Source organism: Acanthochromis polyacanthus, chromosome 22 (assembly GCF_021347895.1).
Source record: "Acanthochromis polyacanthus isolate Apoly-LR-REF ecotype Palm Island chromosome 22, KAUST_Apoly_ChrSc, whole genome shotgun sequence".
NCBI classification, from domain to species: domain Eukaryota; kingdom Metazoa; phylum Chordata; class Actinopteri; family Pomacentridae; genus Acanthochromis; species Acanthochromis polyacanthus.
The window spans coordinates 7,886,107-7,905,459 of NC_067134.1; the positions used below are offsets into that span (position 1 = coordinate 7,886,107).

Sequence of the window (19,353 nt, forward strand, 5' to 3'; positions counted from 1 at the left end):
AAAACCATCACAGACACACAAAACAACCACAAAGAGACACAAAACGACCACAAAGAGACACAAAACAACCACAGACACACAAAACAACCACAAAGAGACACAAAACGACCACAAAGAGACACAAAACAACCACAAAGAGACAGAGAACCACCACAAAAAAGACACAAAACCATCACAAAGAGACACAAAACAACCACAAAGAGACACAAAACAACCACAAAGACACACAAAACCACCACAAAAAAGACACAAAACGACCACAAAGACACAAAACGACCACAAAGAGACACAAAACCATCACAGACACACAAAACAACCACAAAGAGACACAAAACGACCACAAAGAGACACAAAACAACCACAGACACACAAAACAACCACAAAGAGACACAAAACGACCACAAAGAGACACAAAACAACCACAAAGAGACAGAGAACCACCACAAAAAAGACACAAAACCATCACAAAGAGACACAAAACAACCACAAAGAGACACAAAACAACCACAAAGACACACAAAACAACCACAAAGAGACACAAAACGACCACAAAGAGACACAAAACAACCACAGACACACAAAACCACCACAAAGAGACACAAAACGACCACAAAGAGACACAAAACAACCACAAAGAGACAGAGAACCACCACAAAAAAGACACAAAACCATCACAAAGAGACACAAAACAACCACAAAGAGACACAAAACAACCACAAAGACACACAAAACAACCACAAAGAGACACAAAACAACCACAAAGAGACACAAAACGACCACAGACACACAAAACAACCACAAAGAGACACAAAACCACCACAAAGAGACACAAAACAACCACAAAGAGACACAAAACAACCACAAAGACACACAAAACCATCACAGACACACAAAACAACCACAAAGAGACACAAAACCACCACAAAGAGACACAAAACAACCACAGACACACAAAACAACCTGAACTTTTATCCAGGTGTCACACGTCTTACCTGCAGCAGCAGCAGCGTTGCAGCAGACCTCCTCCACCTCCATCACCATCACCACCAGCAGCAGCAGCAGACCTCCTCCACCTCCATCACCATCACCACCAGCAGCAGCAGTCCAGATGTCTCCAGCTTCATGTCTTCCTCATCTCTGACCACATTTCTGCTCTACCTGCTGCTACCTGCTGCTCCAGGAATGTTCTCACCTGAGGAGACGGCCAGGTGATCAGCTGGAGGCGGAGCTGGAATGTAGCTGGAGCTCTGAGAAAACAGACCAGAGAACAGTAATCAATAATCAATAACAGCTATATTATATTATATTATGTAGATAAATAAGAAGAGCAACAAGGATAATAAATTATTTCAAAGAGAAAAGGAAAATCAACACAGCACTAGTGATAATAAACTATGATTATCATAATAATGATAATAAATTTTCATTTACAATTTCATCCAAAAAGTTTAAATAAAAACTAACAATAAATCATACAAATATTTAAAACTCTTAAACTGACGTGAGATTAATCAGAGTTCTCATAGATAAATTCGTTTAAACTTTCTTTTCTGTTTTCATAAATAATATCAGATGAAGAAAGAAGCTGCAGCGCCGCCTGGAGGCCGAACAGAAGAGCTCACAGGAAACATTTCACACATTTAATTCCTTTACATTTTTATTCACATTTAAACATTTCATCATTTGTTAGGTGTTGATCGTGTTTGTTATTTGAGATGGAAGACAAACTATTTCCCTCCAATAAGCTGTTTATTAGTAATTATTAGTTAGAGCTTAGCTCCATCTCTTTTAAAGGTCACACAGCTCATGGATTCACTGCATATTAAATGGTTATTATTATCAGTATTGTAACACTCATATGTAACATCAGTTTCAGTGTTCAGTTCGTAGTACCTTAAAAATAAATCCTAACACAGGTTAATTTTTTTTTTACAAAAAGGAAGGAAACATTACATTAAAAAAAGCATTTTTCCTGTTAAATATTTTAAAGTTGCTCACTAAATATAGGTTTTGTAATTGAAATGAGTCAAATAAAAAAATGTGTTTGAAATTATAATTTCATTTATCTCAATGTTTGCGAATAAATTATTACTATTATTTGTATAATTGCTATTATTATTGTTTTAGAGATAATTCATTTTCAATTTAAGATATTTTAATATTTTAAAAGAATCATTTTTTAAAATTAATAAATTTTAGAATTTCTCTAAATACATATTTCTGCTTTGAAGCGTTTTAATTTTAGAAATAGTCTTTAAAATATTTTTATATATGTAATTTAAATTTACATTACTGTTATTTTACAAATTTAGTCTTTATTTTAGATTTAAAATATTCAAATGTATATTCAGTTTGAGCTTAATGAGAATTTCAAAGCTCATTTATTTTAATTAATAAATAAATGTTCCGGTTGTAGTCTGCTGCTGTTGTTCAGTGTCAATAAAGTTTTAGGATTTGGATGGCTGTGCGTGCCCCTTGCGTCATGACGTCACGTTACCGTAGAAACAAATCAGCGTCTTCTCGCTGCTAGCAGCTAACTTTAGCTGAGTTTTGAAGGTCAGTGGCGGTTTTAAATCAACTTTAAGAGCCGGACCAGTGAACGGAAACGTCTTTTAACAGGTAAACGGAACTTTTCACGTCCGGTAATGTCCGGTAATGTTCGTAAAAGACGACGAACCGGCAGCTCGAGCCGTTAGCTGCGAGCCGGTGTTCAAGATTAACTGGTGTTTCGATCAACTGGTGAAATTCAATGAGCGAGGCAGCTGTTACAACGTCAATACATAGCATAGATGACTGTACCGGTGCCTGTTCAAAACACACAGACGTCAATAAACTGTTCCTAAATGTTCTTGTTGCAGCTTTAACATTGTCGTTATTGCTCTGTATGGACTCACGGGTGTTCAATCTACCAATAAAATACTTGGTTTAATGAAGACTTCCACCTAACGGAGTGGAAATATCGCTTCACTGTGGTAGAGTGTGACGATCTCCATCACATTAACTGGTGACAGTCTGTGGCCTCAGTCCGACGGTCAGACAGACAAACAGATTTTAAGTAAAACAATGACATCATTTAAACCATCTGACCACATTCTAACCAGAGATTTCACATTCCAGCTTTCAGAACGTTGATATGCTTCATCTACCCCCCCATTCAGGATTTATTGATTTTACTGGGGCACTGCAAGTTATAATCAATATTGCAACCAGTGCAACCAGAATCAATGCATTGTGAATTAAATGCACTGACTTTACAGAACACAAAACTAAAGTTTTTTTTTATTTCTAAAGACCTAGAACAATAATAGAGTCGATTATATTTATTCTACCAAACCTTAACGAGCCCACCCTTGAACTATATAGCTAGCTGCTGTTTCAAACAAGATCTCACAACTCAAGACGTGAAACAATAAAATAAGAATGAATAAAAACAGACCAAATAAGATCATATTGCTGAATTGTTCCACACTAAGTTCCATCTGCAGATTCCCTCTCAGACTAAAAACTGCCTCTTCACTGAACACCTTTACACTTATATATACTTATGACTACCAATAGCTGTGAATAAATGTTTGTTTTTCTTTTTATTAGCTTTATGTGACAGGTAAGTAGAGAGACGGACGGAAAAGTAGGGAGAAAACCTACAGCAGAAAGCCGTGAGCTGGAGAACCCGGTCCACTGCATCAGGTTTATGTTCCTGTTTATAGATCTCCTGTTCAGTCACCTGAGCTAATTTCCCAGTGTATGTGATATACTGAAAGGAATCGGTGTCTTTTCTCAGTGACATGTCAGTTTAGAGTAGTATGACACAACAAAGTTCTGCTGCTGGTTTGAACATGAATGTCCTGTGAATTTTGCTAAACTGCTGCATTTCAAATCCAATACCTTAAATACTGCTGGGCTGTTTTGGTCAAATTTTGACATTTGTGTTATTTAAATAAGACAGTGTAGCTACAATGTGATCTAAACCTGCCAATACTGTATCAGTATATTAATGTTATACTGCAACACTTCGGCATTCTGTTATCACACAGCTTGGTGAACTTCTTGTTAAATAACGTGAACATCGTGTCTTGGTCTCCTGTCTGCTGCTTTGACAGGTTTTAACAGTGATCACAGCTCCACTAGTTCCAACCGCGGTTATGTAGTTTTCTTTATTGTTGCCTGACAGCACATGACTCTTACGATGAGAACTCGACTTATTTCCAGCTATTTTTGTCAGGACCAAAATGAATAAAACAGCAGAAATTTCATTTTTAGAAGCAAAGTTGTTCCATTGTTTATTTCCTGGTTAGTCGGTAAGGGGTCCTGAAAAGCCACGCCTACGAAACATCTGTCTCAGAAACGCTGGAATCACCAGTTGATCGGATCACCAGTTAATCTTGAACACCGGCGCTGCAGCAGAGCTTCAGGTGAGTCCGTTCACACACCTGCAGCTTCTGGTTTCACCTGTTTGTTACAGCGACCTGTTGTTGAACGGAACGTTCAGATGGAAATATTTCTACTTTTACTGACGTGAAACACAAAAACATGAAAAATCACCACAATAGAGGCAGAAAAGAGATGCAAAACAAGAAAAAATTGACGCAAAATGATGGAAAACATGCGTAGATGTGTAGTTTGAAACACAAAACTTTTACAAAAAGACAGCATGACCACAAAAATAAACAAGTCGAAAATAAAGACATGTCAATTGACTAAAATGAGATTCAGAAAGGCAGCAGTGACGTCCAGACTATCAAATTATGACACAAAATTACCAAAATGTGACACAAAACTGCCACAAAGAGACACAAAATGGTACAAAATGTTAATATGTAGTTTTTCCTGAAGCTTTGTGAAGTTTTACATTACAATAACTTTAATCATCCCTGAAGGGAAATTCAGTTGTCTGGTCTCATCTTTTTGCTTTTAAATTAAATAGTCTGATTGCTGATGGTAGAAAGATTTCCTGAATCTTTCAGTCCTTTCTGCCAGCACAGGGATAGGAGCCGTCCACTGATGTTTCGTTGTTCTCTGAGGCAGATATGAAGTGGATGATCCATGTTTGTCAGAATGGCCTCCATCTTGCTCAGTGTCCGTCTCTCCACCTCATCCTCCAATGACTTCAATCTGATTCCAACCACAGAGCAGCTTTTTTAATCAGTTTGTTCAGACGCCTTTCATCCTTCTGTTTTATGCTGCCTCCCCAGCAGACTGCAGCATAAAACAGGACACCTGCTACCACAGACTGATAAAACATCTGCAGCATCTTACTGCAGATGTCTAGTGATCGAAGTCTTCTGAGGCAATAAAGTCGGCTCTGGCCCTTTTTGTAGATGAAGTCTACGTTTGTAGACCAGTCCAACTTATTATCAAGGTGGACATCTAAATATTTATATGATGTCACCATCTCCATGTCCACGAGTGTTCACTGGCTGAAGAGGAGGTTTGGATCTGTGGAAATCTATGATCATTTCCTTTGTCTTTGAGGCGTTGAGTAGCAGCAGTTTTTGTGACTCCAGTCACTGAAGGCACTTATCAGATCTCTGTATTCAGCCTCATGTCCATTTCTGATACATGCCACGATAGCAGTGTCATCAGAGTATTTCTGAATGTGGCAGGACTCAGTCCTGTATTTGAAGTCACATGTATACAGTGTGAACAGGAATGGAGCCAGGACTGTTCCTTGTGGAGCCCCAGTACTACTCATTAATGTCCCAGAAACACAGTTCCCCAGCCTGACAAACTGCAGCCTTCCTGTCAGGTAATCTGTGATCCATGAAACACAGGAAAGATCCACTCCCATCTCTGTGAGCTTGTCTTTGAGGATGGTGGGTTGGATGGAGTTGAATGCGTTTGAAAAATCAAAGAACATGATTTTCACATAAACTCCAGGTTCCTCCAGATGAGACAGGGCACGGTAAAGCATGAAGAGGATGGCATCATCCACTCCAATGTGTTCTTTGTAAGCAAACTGCAAGGAATCGAGTTTGTCTTTGACCTCAAGCCTCAGTAGACGTAAAACCAGCCGCTCCAGAGTTTTCATGATGTGTGAGGTCAGAGCAATAGGTCTGTAGTCATTTAGTTCAGCCGGACATTTGATTTTTGGTACCGGTACGATACAGGATGTTTTCCATAGAGCAGGCACTCGCCCCAGCTGTAGACTTAGGTTGAAGATCCTGTGGAGAGGTTGATACAGTTGTGCAGCAGAGTCTTTAAGCAGTCTTGGACATACACCATCTGGGCCAGCTGCCTTCCCAGAGCAAAGTCTCTGAAGCTCCAACATCAGCCCTGTCTCTGTGACAGAGAAAGGTACAGGTTCTAGAAGGGAAGTGGCTGCAGCTGTGGAGACATGAGTAGGAGACAGAGGAGGAGGAGGAGCTATAGTGGTGTGTATATGTATAGTATATATATTAAATATATACTATATATGTAGTGTATATTTATTGAACACAGCATCGAGGACGTTTGTTCCCTGAGTTCGTCCTGAAGGTTCAGCCTCATCAGGACTTTCTTCTACAGGTCGCTAACCCTCCTGTTCAGGTAGATCCTCACCTGAGTGCAGTCATGGAGGAGGAGGAGCTTCAGGAGCTGAAGAGGAAGCTTGAGAATGAAGATCTGGACCAGGAGCAGAGAATCAACCTTCTGAACAGCAGCTTAAGCAGTGAGACAACTTCCTGTCTGTCTGTCTGTTCACCTATTGTTTCCTGTTTATTTCCTGTTAATCTCCTGTATTTTCTCTGCTTTTTCCACTGTTTATTTCCTGTTGACTTCCTGTTTATTTCATGTTTATTTCCATTTTTTTCCCTTGGTTGTTTCTTGTTTTTCCCTGTTTTTTCTTGTTTTACTGTTTATTTTCTGTTTTTTCCTGTTTTATTTTCTTGTTTCATTTTCCTGTTTATTTCCTGTTCACTTCTTGTTTGTTTCATGTTTATTTCCATTTTTTTCACTTGGTTGTTTATTGTTTTTCCCTTTTTTTCCTGTTTTATTTTACTGTTTATTTCCTGTTTTTTCTGCCTGTTTTTTCCTGTTTTATCTTCCAGTTTATTTCCAGTTTATTTCCTGTTTTTATTTTCCTGTTTATTTCCTGTTCCCTTCCTGTATTTCCCTGTTTTTTTTTCCACCACTTACTTCCTGTTTATTTCCTGCTTGTTTCCCGTTTACTTCCTGTTTATTTCCTGCTTGTTTCCTGTTTACTTCCTGTTTATTTCCTGCTTGTTTCCTGTTTACTTCCTGTTTATTTCAGAAGCTCTGAACTCGGCGGCTCTCCAACCGGACGGCGGCGTCTCCTCATCCCTCCTGAAGTCTCGTTTGTATCTCAGTGGGGTCCTGAATCTCTGCGTCGCCGCTCTGAACCTCAGGAAGCTGCAGAACGACTGGAGCGCCATGGCAACGCTGGCCCACCTCACCTGGTAGGACAGGTGGAGCTCTGGTTTTTACTGAGGAAGAGAAAGTCATTTAAGAGCATAAAAATGGTTTTGATCCTATCAGTAAAAACGTTGATTTAGGGATGCCAAATATTTATTTCTTTGTAGCGGCATTATTTTTAATTTCGGAATTTTAGTTTTGATTTGTTCCTAATTAAATGCTTTAAAAATTTTTTATTATGTTTAAATTATTTTTATTATTTTTAAAAATTATTCTTAAAGTATTTTTAAATTATTTTAAAATCATTTGAGCATTTTTTAAATTATTGTTAATTATTTTTCCTGTCCAGCTGCTGCTGCGTCGGCGTCAAACCTGGCCGACACTCAGAGGCGTTCCATAGGCTGTTCCTGCCTTCAGTCATGGACGCTGTGCTCTCATTGGCCGGTCAGCTGATGAGGCGGTCGGAGGTGAGGACCATTCAGTGTTTGTGGGAAACGTCGGAGGAACGTTAAAATAACTCTGCTGTGTTTCTCCAGTGTTGGTCTCAGTTCAGGAAGACGATGAAGGATTCAGTCGGTCGACTTCTGGAGGATCAGACACACCTCACCCCCCACAGTCAGTCTGATTACTGATTATTGATCACCCCCACGGTCAGTCTGATTATTGATTATTGATCACCCCCACGGTCAGTCTGATTATTGATTATTGATCACCCCCCACGGTCAGTCTGATTATTGATTATTGATCACCCCCACGGTCAGTCTGATTATTGATTATTGATCACCCCCACGGTCAGTCTGATTATTGATTATTGATCACCCCCCACGGTCAGTCTGATTATTGATTATTGATCACCCCCCACGGTCAGTCTGATTATTGATTATTGATCACCCCCCACGGTCAGTTTTGATTTAAATTCAGTTATTTAATCTGGTTTTATTCTTGGTGAATTAGTCTCTTTGATAATTTAAATTATTTCAAACATTTTTAAAAAAAATAGCTTTTCTCTTTCTAATATTTCAGAAGAAATAATTAGTTGAATTATTAATCTAAATTTTTTTGTGGTTTAAGAGCATTTTTTGTTAGTTTCATTTAAATTGCATTTTTGTTTTTAGTTGTAAAAAAATATTTTAATATTTTAAAAATGAAACCGTTTTATGTAGTTTCAAGTAATGTATTGGTTTTTCTTTGTCTTCATTGATTACTCAGTAATTTAAATTATTACATTCAGAAATTGTTCTTTAAATCTTTCAAAATTGGAAGTAAAATATAAACTTTAACGGCTGCTTCCTGTTTCTGCAGTCCTAAGCTCCGCCCACTACGAGCAGATCCAGATGTGTGATGATGTTGCCGTGACGCTGCTGTGTGTCCAGATGTGGATTCAGATCTGCTCAACCAACAGGTAGAACAGGACTTTATGTTTTATTATTTATACATGAAATAAATCCTTTGTGTGTGTTTGGTCAATAAAGTTAATTTAAATCAAGACAAGAGTAAAATGTTCTAAAATATTATTTTAATTTTACATTATTAAAATCTGAACAAATTAAAAATTAAAAAAAAATCTAAAAATCTTTTTAAAAAAGTTATATTCTGAAATTCAGAAATAGAAAGTGTGTAAAAAATATTTTAAAGAAATTTAAATAGTTTAAATGCTGATTTAATTTTTAATACAAGATGACCGGACTAAGTTTTATTTATCATAAAATATTTTTAATAATAAAAAATAAAACTTAAAATGTTCTGAAATACAAAAATAGAATGGAATAAATTGTTTAAATACTGAAATATTTTTCAACATTTAAATTTGAACTGCTACAAATATGAGAAAAGTAAAGAATTGAGAGAAGTCAGAAAGTTTTGAAATACTGTTAAATTCTGGTTAAAAAGTATTAATTTAATTACTTTAAAATAATGAAATGCATTTTATTTAAAAAAACTTTATTCAAAAGTACAAAAAATATAAAATATAAATTATTCAAAAAACATGTAAGTCACTGAAAAATAGCAATTTATTTAAAATAAAAAAACTTTAAAAATATTAATTCAAAATACAAATTCATTTTGAATTTAAAATACAAAAATTATTTAAAAAATCTAAACAAATCAAAGTTCAGAAATGATCAAGCAAGTTTAAATGTTTTTGTTAAAAACTGTTTACGTTGTTTTTATTTACCTGCGTTTTATTTTATTTGACATAAAGGAAGTTCCTGTCTGAGCTCAGCGATGACTCCGCCCTGCTGCTGCTCAACGAAGCTGTCGGCCAATTAGCTCTCAGCTCTGACCCGGCGGTGGGCAGAGCCTCGGTCACACTAATCCTCCTCATGGCCAATCAGCTGAAGCTCCGCCTCCGGCCCCTCCTCCTCAGCTTCAGAGGTCAGAGGTCACTCTCAGGTGAGTCTGTGGGTCACCTGGACTGAGAGCTCACCTGTCCATACGTCTGTCTGCAGGTCTGGACAGCCTATTGGACAAAGACTGGAGGGGGCGGGGCTTCGACCAGGACCTGGATCAGCTGATCACTCTCGTCCAATCAGAGCAGAGGATGAGTCACTCTGAGGTCACTTTGTTTTTTAAATTATTTCATTTCTAAAACCTGTTTGATGTGAATTCACTCCTCATTTATTATTAAATTTGATTTTTAAAGTAAAATAATATTTATTTTAAAAGAGTTTTACATTTATTTATCTGCAGGATTTTTAAAAATATTAATTTAATGTAAAAATTAAAAAATAATAATTATTTTTATAATTTTTAAAAATAATCTTAAAAGCCTTTTCTTGTTTAATATGTCTATTTTTTGAAAATTAAAAAATTTGAAAAGCATTCTCACTGTTTTAAAATGCAGAAAAATATTGTTAATACTTAAAATGCATTTTAAAATGCAGAGTTTATATATTAAATAAATAGTTCATGTTTTTAAAAATGTGAAAGATATTCTTTAGCATCTGAAATTCACTAATATTGCTTTTTCCTTCACATTTTGTAATCTTTTTTATTATTTTAAATTACATTTTTTTGGAGGTATTTTAAAAAATATTATCAGCATTTATATTGATTCTACATTTCTTTAAAAGGATATTCTTTTGATTTACATTTTAGCTTCGTTTAAAATAGTTTTTTTTTAAATTTTCTAGGTATTTGAAAATGTCTTTAATTTCTTAAATTTAAACATTTTCATTTTTTGCATTTAATTGAAATGTTTTATTTATATTGTATTTACCGTATTTATTATGTATATTATGTTATTTATTTGTTATTTATGTTATTTATTCAATTTAAATTTTTTCATTTGTATTTAAAACAGTGTTTTAAAAATATGTGATTTTTCTATTAAAATTAAATATTTTATTTTAAATTGTTCCATCAGATTTTAAAAATTGATTTCATTTTTAGAAAATAATTTAAAATATATTTTGTGTTTATATTATTTATATATTAATTTGAAATAATCAGGTTTTCAGTAAGTGTTAGGGAAGCTCCAGAATGATGTCATCACCATCCAATCAGATCGTTAACTGACTCCTTGTGTGCAGGCCAGCACTGAGCATGTCCAAGCGGTGTGTGTCATCCAGGCGGCGTGGTGTTCCTATCGAACCCGACGGCGAGTGAAGAGTTTGAACCGAGCTGTCGGTGCCCTGCAGCGGAGATACAGGTAACTTCCTGTCTGATGTACAGGTAACTTCCTGTCTGATGTACAGGTAACTTCCTGTCTGATGTACAGGTAACTTCCTGTTAGAGGTACAGGTAACTTCCTGTTAGAGGTACAGGTAACTTCCTGTCGTAGATACAGGTAACTTCCTGTCGTAGATACAGGTAGCTTCCTGTCTGAGGTAACTTCCTGTAACGTCGTGTTATTGGTTGTCAGAGCACGGAGGAGACAGCAGCAGCAGCAGAGGGAGGTCCAGCGGTGGCAGGAAGAGCTGAGCTACCAGGTGAGTCCACTTTCATCCAGGTAGAGCTCCTTGTCCTCCAGGATGGTTTCTCTGAAGTGTCTGAATGTGTTCCAGGTGTTTGTGAGGCGTCAGCAGGCCAGGAGGAGGTTCCACCAGAAACAGAGACGTCTGCTGCAGCTGCTTCCACCTGGTAAACTCGGTTATTTATCACCTGGATGCCTTTAGAACTTGCTGACTTCCTGTTAGAGAACGTTTAAGGTGCAGTAGTGTCCGGGTTTATGGACTTTTAGGGCCAGATCTTCCATGTTTTCATGCTTTCGTGCAGTAATAAGCAGGTTTGTTTTTTTTTTTTTTACAATAATTGGATAATGTTCATTTTGTTATTTCTTATTGTAGGATAGTGTTAATTTTAAACCGAAAATTCAGTAAGAAAAGATGGTTTTGCCTTTCGGACGTGTTTTCATGGTGTCTGCCATCTTCAGAGCGTCATCTGACGTGTGATGACGTGTCCTTTTTATCACATGGTCAGTCTGACAGGTCTGTCAGAGTCTGTCAGACTGACCACGCCCTGCCGAAGAAATCATCAAACCCCTCCTTGGTACATCACAACATCACTGCCAGAACTCCAAACAACTAGACAATAACTCAACGATATTACAGTAGAAAAAGACCAAATGCTCATATCACATGACATAGTTTCATTATTCACTAAAATCCCGTAGACGTCACAATACACATCGTACAAGAGCGACTCATGAAGGACAGGACACTGAAGCAACACACAAACCTCACAGTAGACGACATCATCACATTACTCCGGTGTTACCGCCTCTTTAAAATGAACAAATCAAGGCTCAAACAACAAAGAGACCGGCAACATATAAACTGGACAGACACGGAGGGTGAGTTGGTGAAGGGAAAAACATCAGCTTTATTTACGAAAGATAACCGAAAATAACTGCTACGAAAGGAAAACAGCAAAAATAAGACTACCAGCAACTACAGCCAAACTAAAACAACAAAACACAGCAATCTAAACATGCATGGGGGGAAGAATTAATCAAATCCCTGAAATGAAAAAACGTACGGTTAGTCACCAAAAGGAAAGTTTGTACAAACACCAAAAAACCCTCACACGTTTGTCTGAGGAGGACGTGTGGCTTTGTGGTGCTCATGCCTCTGCTCTGCCTGCCTCCCTCGCCTGCCTCCCTACATACCCTCCTCCTCCCTAAGTGCCAACAGCACTCAGGTGTGCTGCAGTTGCACAGGTGAAGGGGGGATTGAGATCAGAGAAAGCGAGGAGAGAGGCAGCAGCCAGCCACACCTAACACCCCCTCATAAGATGTTGCGTGGAGGTTTGCCCCAACCTACATGCAACATACACGTGACAACGGATCCGCCGATACATTCTTCTCACCCCTAATATGCCTAACCTCTAGATTAAACAATTGTAGCGAGAGCGACCAGCACATGATTCTCTGGTTTTTATTCCGCATTTGTTGAATGAACACCAAGGGGTTCTGGTCTGTATACATGATAACTGGGCATGCGCTTGAGCCGACATGCACCTCAAAGTGAAATAAGGCCAAAACCAGGGCAAGTGCCTCCTTCTCATTGGTGGAGTATGCACAATGATGGCTGTTGAATTTCTTTGAGAAATAGGAGATTGGATGCTCAAAACCATCCACATCGTCCTGGAGGAGGACAGCACTGGCTCCTACGTCACTTGTGTCTACCGCTAGTTTGAACGGACGGTCAAACCCTGGCGCAGCCAAAACAGGGGCTTTCGATAACAGTGCTTTAACACAATCAAAAGAATGCTGACACTTGTCTGACCAATCAAACTGCCTTTTTGGGCTGAGGAGGTCTGTGAGCAGGGTGGAGACAGCTGAAAAGTTCTTACAAAATCTGCGATAATAACCCGCCATACCCAGAAAACGACGCAGCTGACACCGAGACGCACGACAAGATCGCCTCCACCTTGGCCTCTACTGGCCTGACTTGCCCACGACCCACAACCTTTCCTAAATAAGTGACAGTGGCCTGACCAAATTCACATTTCGTCAAGTTGAGGGTCAGATTGGCGTCACGTAGCCGTGCAAACACCACCTCCAGCTGCTGAACATGGTCCACCCACGAGCTCTAATGCACCACTATGTTGTCGAGGTAGGTCGCACAACCAGGTAAACCCTGCAAAACAGTGTTAACTAAATGCTGAAAAGTCGCTGGGGCATTTCTTACACCGAACGGCATGACCGTATATTGCAAAAACGCAGTTATCTCCTTGGTGTGCGGAGTCAGAGGTACCTGCCAATAGCCTTTAAGGAGATCTAGCCTTTTTACATAAGTAGCACGACCGACATTATCAACACAATTATCGATTCGAGAGAGTGGGTAACAGTCGGGCTGAGTGACACCATTAACTTTACAGAAATCCGTACAAAAATGATCAGAAAGATCAGACTTCACCACCAGGAGACACGGCGAACTCCACCAGCTGGAGCTCTGTTTGGCAATGCCGTTCTCCAGCATATAGTCGACCTGTTGTAGGCGAGCACGCTTCTCCGGATTTACCCGGTAAGCATGCTGTTTAATCGGAGGAGAGTCACCTACATCTCTATCATGCTCAAGGACGTTAGTTCGTGTGGGCACATCAGAAAACAATGAAAGGTTCGATTTAATTAACTGGACCACGTCCTCACACTGGGGCTCAGTGAGATGCAAAAAAAACACTCGTCAAGTTCAGACATCGCAGAATTCTGCAGTCTGCCTTGGAGCACAGCTAGGGACGGCCCCACCACGTCCTTGAGGTCAGCTGCGGCCGCCGTGGGCAGCACGTCGAGGATTCCAGCACCGGACAGCTCCTCTGTCACCTGGGAACTCACCGCAGCGTCAGCACCGGACAGCTCCTCCGTCACCTAGGAACTCACCGCAGCGTCAGCACCGGACAGCTCCTCCGTCACCTTGGAACTCACCGTGGCTTCAGCACTGGACAGCTCCTCTGTCACCTGGGAACTCACTGCGGCTTTAGCACCGGACAGCTCCTCTGTCACCTGGGAACTCACCATGGCTTCAGCACCGGACAGCTCCTCCGTCACCTGGGAACTCACCGCAGCGTCAGCACCGGACAGCTCCTCCGTCACCTGGGAACTCACCGTGGCTTCAGCACCGGACAGCTCCTCCGTCACCTAGGAACTCACCGCAGCGTCAGCACCGGACAGCTCCTCCGTCACCTGGGAACTCACCGTGGCTTCAGCACCGGACAGCTCCTCCGTCACCTAGGAACTCACCGTGGTGTCAGCACCGGACAGCTCCTCCATCACCTGGGAACTCACCGCAGCATCAGCACCGGACAGTTCCTCTGTCATCTGGGAACTCACCACGGCTTCAGCATGCGGCAGTGTCCATTTACGCACTAATACCCCATCCTTTACAAAGTAACAAGTGAACAACTTCTCAGCTTCAGACTCAGACACAACAGCATCAAAAGATGCTGAGAGAGTCACATCACGCTTTGTTCTAACATAAGCTGCTCACGAGACATGCAGCTTTTTGAAGTCCTCAGCCACAGAGGAGCCAACGACCGGGTCTGCTGGAGCAACCACAGAACGAAAAGGAGAAGAAGCGGCTGATGAAAAGTCTGCATTTCCTTCACCAGCCATAAAACTTTTCAGACATAGCGCGGGTGACAGCGCAGACAGGAAATACTTCAGGAAATGTCTGCTCCAGCTCATCTGGGTGCTCTGGAATGGGGACAGCAGTAACTTCTGGATTTAAAAGAACTTTTCCTCCGGCCAAGTCATTACCCAAAATGAGGGACACCCTGTCAATGGGAAACCGAGAGGCAACACCCACCACCACCTGCCCTTTCACCAGATCTGACTCTAAGTGTATGGTATGGAGTGGAAGCGGCACAAATTGCATCCAAACCCCCGAACTAGGACATTGGAGTTCGAGTTCAACAAGCTGAAAAGAAAGAGAAAAAACAAAAGCAAACAAAAGCAAAACACACAAAAATCGGACAATAAAAATGGACTTAATCACCATTCCATACATCTGTGGGATAACAGAACCCATACATCCTATAATGAGAAAACACAACATTAACACAGCAGTAAAACCACACACAAAACTCCAGCAGCTATTAGTCCATCCCAAAGACAAGATAGAATCGGATAATAAATGTAATATCATCTACGAAATACCATGCAAATCATGTGAAAGAACGTACACTGGAGAAACAGGAAGATCATTCAACACAAGAAGAGAACACCAGACAGAATGCGAAAAGGAAATGACTGGACGTCTCACTAGAACACAAAAAGAAAAAGCCGACCAAGAAAACAAGAAATCAGCCATCATGGATCACTGCAAAAGAAATATCCACATCATGGACTGGGAAAAGGGGACAATTTTAACATCTGAGACCAACAAACACAAACGATGGATTAAGGAGGACATGGAGATCAGGAAGTGGGCGAGCTGCTCCATGAACTGGGATGAGGGGGAATACACCCTCTGATACCTGGATTCCATCCTCCCGAGACCACCAGATATAAAGGACACATCATCAACATGTCATAACACGGCATCAACACGTCATCACACATCATAACACATCATTAACACGTCATCACGTTGTCAACACGTCATCAACACATCATCACGTCAACAAGTCATCAACACATCATCAACACATCAACACGTCAACACATCATCACATCATAAACACGTCATCAACATATCAACACGTCATCACACGTCAGATGACGCTCTGAAGAAGACTGCAGATGCCATTGAAACATGTCAGCAAGGTAAAAGCAGACTTTTCTTACTGAATAGTCGGTTTAAACGTAACGCTGTCCTACGGATTTTTGACACTTTGATGTCATAATATCCAAGTCTTGGATGTTCTCCTGAGCAAATATTCATGTTTTGACATTTTTGTGGGCTAGTATCCAGTTTTTGTTACATTTTAGGTCACTAATATCCAGGTTTTGATGTTTTGATCTGTTGATATCCAGGTTTTTACCGTTTGGTGAGTTGATATCCAAGTTTTTGATGTTGTCAGTTCATTAAATCTGTAGAATGTGGTTCTTATTAACTTCTTGCAGATCAAGTATGACTTTCTAAGGAGATTTATCATTTCCAGTAATGTTCCTGTGAAGTTATTCTGTGATATTAGAGGAAGATCAACCCAACCTCTGAGAAGAACCTTCTGAAACCTAAACTAGCTTCCTCAGGACGTTCCTAGAACTCAAACCAAACCAGGTGAAACGTCAGGTGTTTGTGTCCAGACCAGGTGGCGTCGTACCTGCAGGAGGTGGAGCGTCGAGCCGCCGTGGTGATCCAGAGCTTCTGGAGAGGCTTCAGAGAGCGACAGCGTTACAACAACACACAGCGACACACACTGAGAGAGACACACAACCGACAACAGGCCGCCATGGCACTGCAGAGAGTGGTACGTCTAGCTATACCTGTGAGGACCAAATGTCTGGTTTGCCATGTTCTCATCCAGAATTCTGATGTTGAGATTCCCTCATAGCCAGGTTTTAGACTCTTTACTACATTAAAATTCAGGTTTTAGACTCTTTACTACATTAATATTCGGGTTTTTGATGTTTTGGTGCCTTGATATTCAGGTTTTAGTGAGTTGAGGTCCAGACTCTCGACATTTTCTTCCACTGATATCGAGGTTTTTGTGTTCAGGTCCGTCGTTTTCTAGAAGAGCGACGTGCAGCGAAGGCCCTGCCCACTGCTGCTTTCTGGATTGGTCAGGAAGGTTTGACAGACAGCCGGAGGGCGGAGCTAAAGCGTCAGGTGGAGGAGCACATCGCTGTGAACCGAGTAAGAATCATTCTAGGAAACACCTGTTACCCATGATGCTTAGCGCTCCGCTGACGTGTGTGTGTGTGTGTGTGTGTGTGTGTGTGTGTGTGTGTGTGTGTGTGTGTGTGTGTGTGTGTGTGTGTGTGTGTGTGTGTGTGTGTTCTTGTACTTGCTACATTGTGAGAACCATTTTCTGCATTTAACTATCAATGTGAGGACATTTTTACGAAGTGAGGACATTTTGGCCGGTCCTCACTTTGAAACAGCCATGTTTGAGGGTGAAGACTTGTTTTTAGAGAACAGGTATGAATTGAGGTTTGGTTAGGGTTAGGGTAAGGATTAGGGTTAGGCAATCAGTTGTGATGGTTAAGGTTAGGGTAAGGCTCTAGGAAATGCATTACGCCTATGGATGTCCTCACTAAGATAGAAGTACAAACATGTGTGTGTGTGTGTGTGTGTGTGTGTGTGTGTGTGTGTGTGTGTGTGTGTGTGTGTGTGTGTGTGTTCTGTAGTCGTCCTGTGTGAGTCCACAGCAGTGTAAAGTCCTCCATCACCAGGTCCAGCAGCTGCTTCAGTCGGAGCTTCAGAGACGTTTGGATCGAATGAAGGAGGATCAACATCTGGAGGCTCTGATGGCTCACACCCACACACAGCTGGAGCTGCTCAGAGGTACACAACAACACAACAACATAACACACACAGCTGAAGCTGCTCAGAGATACACAACAACACATGTACACAATCACAACAGCAACATTTTATCTTCATACATCAAAAACTTTTAGACATTTTCGTTAAAATCCATCCTCATTGAGGCTGTTTGAATTTCAGTTTCAGTCTGAAGCATGGTGGCGGCACCATCATCATGTAAAGTTACTGTTAAAGACTAAAACCTGGAACGTTCTCCGTTATTTCTCCTCATGTTGTTGGTCTTTGACATTTGATGAAATAATTATAATTATAAATGAGTTAAAGTATTTACAGATGTGAAGTCGTCCCGAAAGTTCCATCACTGAGCTCATTAATATCAAAGATTTTAACTTTTTGTTGCTTTATTATCCACATTTTTACCACTTTACTGTTGAAATGTTTTGCTGCAGCAATATGCAAATTTTTTTTCATTTTTAACACATGAATATACAAATTTTGTTGCGTCCAGATTTTTTTATTTTTGGTCCATCAGCATCCAGAAGTTTGATATTTTGTTTTGTTAACATCCAGATTTATGATCATTAGTTGTGTTAATATCCAGTTGTATGATAATTAGTTGTGCGCAGTTTGCATATTTTCCTGCTGAAACTTGAATCATGTGACCTCCCAGATGCCCCTCCCCTCTCTGTTGTCACGGCGACAGACGCTGACTCCTTCCTGAGTCCGTCTGGTTCCATCGCCGCCCGTGGCCGTGACGCCCACAACGCCGCCCTGCAGGCTGAGCGGCTGCCCTGGTGGAGGACGCTGGGACGGACGGACGAAGGCCCCGCCCACCCACAGGAGGCGGAGCTGGAGGCGGAGCTTGGAGGGCTGTATGTGGGCGGAGTCAGGGAGGTGGACGGAACTAAGCTTTAACTTTATCTGGACTCAACAGTGAAAATATTCATCTCACATCTGGATTACTGAACGTTAGCAGACAGAACAGATCAAATTCTCACACTTAAAAACTCAGTTTGGGTTTTTTGTGGGTAAATGTGGTTTTTAATAATAATAATAATAATATTAATAATAACATACATTTAATTTCCAGATGCTTTACAAAGTTGGCAGGGATGTTAAATCATCACCAAAGGGTTTAAAAATGAGTTTTTATGGATTTCCACTGATGTTTTGGTGACAATTATTCAGATTTTTGTTCTTTTTAAAATGTACGTTAAAAAATACACAAATAAACATTTTTGACAAAATTGTCTGAAGATATGATTTCATAAAATAATTTCTTCAGAACCCACTGCTGAATCGCCCCCTTATCGCTGTGGAAGCTTGGAGAGCTCTGCTGGCATCAGCCTCTGGTCCGGTCTCCTAGAAAAACTGGTCCTGGAGGAGGAACCAGACTGAGAGCGATTCACCAAACCCCAATGAAAGCACAGCCAGGAGAAGCCTCTTCTCCGGAGTTGTCCGGGTGAGAGGTCCTGGTGGTTGTTTGGAAACTCAGGAGCTGACAACGCTCTGACTGCAGTCTGTTGTTCTGAACCAACAGCAGCTCAGAGCATTCGGCCTTCTTGGAGTCTCTGGGAGGTTCCTGGAAGGGGTACCACCTGGAGACTCCATAGTTCTCCTGGAGGACCTC

General features: G+C 40.4%; 1 protein-coding gene across 4 annotated transcripts; it reads left to right on the forward strand.

The window, feature by feature from the left end:
* Positions 1-2,458: 2,458 nt before the first annotated feature.
* On the forward strand, positions 2,459-18,970 carry iqcb1 (IQ motif containing B1). 4 transcript variants are annotated; one of them, XM_051941723.1, is made up of 15 exons: positions 2,459-2,619; positions 6,505-6,646; positions 7,229-7,394; positions 7,700-7,817; positions 7,887-7,965; positions 8,653-8,752; positions 9,554-9,726; positions 9,801-9,907; positions 10,884-11,002; positions 11,216-11,282; positions 11,358-11,433; positions 16,541-16,704; positions 16,953-17,090; positions 17,585-17,741; positions 18,427-18,970. In XM_051941723.1, the coding sequence occupies exons 2-15, from the start codon at positions 6,550-6,552 to the stop codon at positions 18,636-18,638; spliced, it is 1,773 nt and encodes a 590-aa protein (XP_051797683.1). In that variant the 5' UTR covers positions 2,459-2,619; positions 6,505-6,549; the 3' UTR covers positions 18,639-18,970. The 4 variants fall into 4 exon arrangements, with proteins under 4 accessions (XP_051797683.1, XP_051797680.1, XP_051797682.1 ...); XM_051941720.1 differs by having other exon boundaries at positions 2,460-2,619; positions 18,394-18,970; XM_051941722.1 differs by having other exon boundaries at positions 2,460-2,619; positions 7,232-7,394; positions 18,394-18,970.
* The last annotated feature ends 383 nt before the right edge of the window (positions 18,971-19,353 follow it).

Coding starts and splice junctions, on each gene's coding strand:
- iqcb1 (XM_051941720.1), top strand. CDS start 6,550: ATGGAGGAGGAGGAGCTTCAGGAGCTGAAGAGGAAGCTTGAGAATGAA. Junction 7,818..7,886: donor AGCTGATGAGGCGGTCGGAG/GTGAGGACCATT, acceptor GTGTTTCTCCAG/TGTTGGTCTCAGTTCAGGAA. Junction 7,966..8,652: donor GACACACCTCACCCCCCACA/GTCAGTCTGATT, acceptor CTGTTTCTGCAG/TCCTAAGCTCCGCCCACTAC.